This window comes from Mauremys reevesii, unplaced genomic scaffold, assembly GCF_016161935.1.
Source record: "Mauremys reevesii isolate NIE-2019 unplaced genomic scaffold, ASM1616193v1 Contig34, whole genome shotgun sequence".
Taxonomy (NCBI): Eukaryota; Metazoa; Chordata; order Testudines; family Geoemydidae; genus Mauremys; species Mauremys reevesii.
In genome coordinates, this window is record NW_024100845.1 from 76,116 (window position 1) to 79,963 (window position 3,848).

The following is a 3,848-nucleotide window of genomic DNA, read 5'->3' on the forward strand; positions in this document are numbered from 1 at the left end:
CAGTCTAAGCACTTGTGGGGGCTCTCCCCTGTGTGGATTCTCTGATGTGAAACAAGGACTGACCTCTGTATGAAACTTTTCCCACAGTCTAAGCACTTGTGGGGTCTCTCTCCTGTATGGATAGCCTGATGATTAACAAGGTTTGACCTATATAGGAAACTTTTCCCACAGTCTAAGCACTTGTGGGGTCTCTCCCCTGTGTGGATTCTCTGATGTGAAACAAGGCCTGACCTCTGTATGAAACTTTTCCCACAGTCTAAGCACTTGTGGGGTGTCTCTCCTGTGTGGCTTGCCTGATGATTAACAAGGTTTGACCTCCGTATGAAACTTTTTCCACAGTCTAAGCACTTGTGGCATCTCTCTCCAGTGTGGACTGCCTGATGCATAAGAAGGTGTGATCTCCGCAGGAAACTTTTTCCACAGTCTAAGCATTTATGGCGCCTCTCTCCGGTGTGGATTGCCAGATGTCTTACAAGGGCTGATCTGCATGTGAAACTTTTCCCACAGTCTAAGCACTTGTGGGGTCTCTCTCCGGTGGACTGCCTGATGAGTAACAAGGGCTGACCTCCATGTGAAACTTTTCCCACAGTCTAAGCACTTATGGGGTCTCTCCCTGGTGTGGACTGCCTGATGTGTAACAAGGGCTGACCTCTCTATGAAACTTTTCCCACAGTCCAAGCACTTATGGGGTCTCTCGCTGGTGTGGATTGCCAGATGTTTAACAAGGGCTGACCTCTGTATGAAACTTTTCCCACAATCCAAGCACCTATGGGGTCTCTCTCCCGTGTGGATTGCCAGATGTCTTACAAGGGCTGATCTGCATGTGAAACTTTTCCCACAGTCTAAGCACTTATAGGGTCTCTCTCCGGTGTGGACTGCCATATGTTTAACAAGGGCTGACCTCCATGTGAAACTTTTCCCACAGTCTAAGCACTTATGGGGTCTCTCCCTGGTGTGGATTGCCTGATGTGTAACAAGGTTTGACCTCTGTATGAAACTTTTCCCACAATCCAAGCACTTATGGGGTCTCTCTCCGGTGTGGATTGCCTGATGTCTAACAAGGGCTGATCTGCAGGTGAATCTTTTTACACAGTCTAAGCACTTATATGGTCTGTCTCCAGTGTGGGTTTTCTGATGTGTAATCGGTGCTGACTTCCAATTCAAACAATTCCTGCCCTCAAGGCACTGAGAGGGTCTCTCTCCTGGGTGGCTTCTCCCATGGTTAGCAAGATCTGAACACTTACTGATGTTTTCCCCACAGTCCAACCATTGAAGTGTTTTCTCTCCAGTATTTATTGCCTGAAGCGTAACAGAACCGAGGTAGTCATAGTGTTTGTCTTCCTTGGGGGTTGTCTGCCGGGCTGTGGGATTCCTGTGTGCTTCCCCATATATAACAGATTCATCCATTTGCTCCCTTGAGTGGTTTCCCAGCAGACTCTCTGACCTCTGCCAATTCCTCCAGGCTTTTCCCTGTTCCAAGCACTGGGAGAAATTTCCTTTAGCTCTTCCCACAAAGGTCCCCTGTGGGTCTCTGTGCCCATGAACTTCCTGCTGTTGATTCCCATCCTTATTCTCATTCACTGTCTCGTTACCTGCTGGGAGAGAGACAATCCAGACAGGAGTCATTGTGCTGGGGAGAAATTAAGAGGAATAGCACCGAGGGAAAACCCAACATACTAAAGCTGCACAGACGGCGCAATTGGATTCTGCCTCCACATCCCACCCAAACTTTCACAGAGAAGGAAAGTAGGAAAGGAAACTCACAGGACACATGTGAAGTGGTATCTGCTGCCTGCAGCCCTGGCCTGGGTGAAATGAGGAAGGAACTGAGGGCATTTACTGACACCTCATTTTTGGAATTTTCAACTTTTTCCTTCATTCACCAGATGGTTTGTGTGTCAGTTCTCACCTGTGTGGGGGCTTCTCGGGAGTTCGCTTTTCTCATAGACCTGGAGATCGGGCACCCACGGCTCTTTCCCTTGTTCCAGCCGGGTGATCAGGTCAGGTTTGGGAAGGGGGAATCCTGTGCAGGGAGTGAAATCAGAGCAGATCAGGGTGCGTGGAGGACTGAGAGCGTCTCTCAGAAAGAGAGAGCGTCTGTCACAAAGGACATTCTGTGAGCAGCACCTGTCCCTGTGCTCTGCCGGGGAATGTGGAATCTAAGAGGACGGTAACATGGTCACTGAGCCCCCTCGGGGGAGGCAGGCGTCTGTGGAGGTGAGGGGAATTGTGACACACACCCAGCTCCAGTGTTAAACCCCTGCCTATTTCTAACCTTGTGGAGCCCAGAGCCCTCCGCATGGCTGGAGCTGTTCCCAAAGGGGAGGGAGAAGAGGGATTCTGTGTGCGACCGAGAAACAACACAGACAGGACAATACATGGCTTCTCCACTTGAAAGTTAGCGGGGTTGAGTGGGGATGATTTAATATGTGTCTTAGGTTTTGACACCCTGGTCTCATTGGAGAGCGATGAGAGAAGAACCTGACCAGTATCAGACATGCAGACCCTCCTCCCACCCCCCCAGCTTCCAATAACCAAGGGACCAGGAATCCCTTACCCAGCGACGTCACTGTCTTGTAGTTCTCCTGCATGACGTCCCTGTAGAGGGCTCTCTGAGTGGGGTCCAGCAGAGCCCCCTGCCCCTGGGTGAAATACACAGCCACCTCCTCGAAGGTCACCGGCATCTGGAATAACAAGAGTCTCCCCCACTCAGCACCTGCTGCCCCAGCCACAATCCCACTAGTCATGGGGGAGAAGGGCCAGAGAAGCAGAATCGTCCCCGCACCCTGCTCAGAGCAGCCAAGAGGCTTCAGGTGGTGGGAGAAGGTGAGAGCTCCTTGTCCCCCCCAGCACATGGAGCAGGGCAGGGTCTTCTCATTTCCCACACGCCTGCCAGTCACAGGCTGATGCGGGAAGCAGAGCTCTGAGCCGGGGACAGGGACAGGAATCCCAACAGCTTCCCTGCGTATTTCACAGCAGCCTCTGGCCAGTGGGGTCGGGCTCCAGCCCTGGGAGTCTGGTCAGTTTTCCCAGCCCTTCCCAGCGGGGTGTTTCCTGGTTCAGAAATGGGGGAATGTTTTCCCTCCCCCACACCTGTCAATGCGCCTGTTTAGAAAATCAGGCCCAGGTTGATCATGTTCCAGCAGGTTTATCAGACCCCGTCCCACCCCGGGTGTTTAACCCTTCTGCAATACCCCTCCCCCACCACCAAAAGCTCCCTGAAAATCCCCTACCTGAGTTGGCTCCATCACAGCCATTTCCCAGCCCTGTCCCCTAGAAGACGGGACGATCTGGAGCGAAACGTGGACGCGATTCCTCAGCCTGTCAGAGGAGCAGGGAGATTGGGCTGGTTTCATAAGGGGCTGGAGACCATGTCACGCCCCGATTCCCCCGAGGCTCTTTCCCTGCAGACAGATGCTCTGGACTCTGCCATGCTGGGAACAAACCCAGTTAGTTCATTCCCCCCCCCCCCCGGCTTGGCCCCTCTCCCATTAGAACTAAACCCACCAAGTCCCTTCTACGCCTCCCCAGAACAGCATCTCTGAGCCAAACGCCGGAAAAAGAGCAGAATCAAAGGAGTCACTTTAGGGCACTGCCCCACAGTGCATTGTAACCCCTCTAGCTCCCACCGTCTCCCTCAGTCGTGAGGTGCTCAGTCGGCAACTGGCTTTTCCTCGCTCAGCTCCTCCCCTTGTTCCCAGGAGAGCTGACTGCCCCGGGGGTGTAGGGAATGGAGCCGGGCAGGGCTGGGAGCTGGGAACCTCCCTCCCCACTCCCTGCAGTCAAAAAAGCAAACAGGATGTTAGGAATCATTAAAAAGGGGATAGAGAATAAGAAGGAGAATATAT

The 3,848-nt window shown here is 52.7% G+C and overlaps 1 protein-coding gene across 1 annotated transcript; it reads right to left on the reverse strand.

The window, feature by feature from the left end:
• Window positions 1-432: 432 nt before the first annotated feature.
• On the reverse strand, window positions 433-2,611 carry LOC120393851 (zinc finger protein 34-like). The gene is made up of 3 exons (XM_039518344.1): window positions 2,558-2,611; window positions 1,910-2,023; window positions 433-1,592 (listed from the first exon to the last, which is right to left on the reverse strand). The coding sequence occupies exons 1-3, from the start codon at window positions 2,589-2,591 to the stop codon at window positions 433-435; spliced, it is 1,308 nt and encodes a 435-aa protein (XP_039374278.1). The 5' UTR covers window positions 2,592-2,611.
• Window positions 2,612-3,848: the final 1,237 nt, after the last annotated feature.

What these genes read in the sequence shown, in the direction of transcription:
- LOC120393851 (XM_039518344.1), bottom strand. Translation starts at nt 2,591, where the DNA reads ATGCAGGAGAACTACAAGACAGTGACGTCGCTGG. An exon ending in CAAGACAGTGACGTCGCTGG is followed by an intron (nt 2,024 to 2,557) that starts GTAAGGGATTCC and finishes CTCCCTGCACAG; the next exon opens with GATTCCCCCTTCCCAAACCT. An exon ending in CCCGAGAAGCCCCCACACAG is followed by an intron (nt 1,593 to 1,909) that starts GTGAGAACTGAC and finishes CTCTCCCAGCAG; the next exon opens with GTAACGAGACAGTGAATGAG.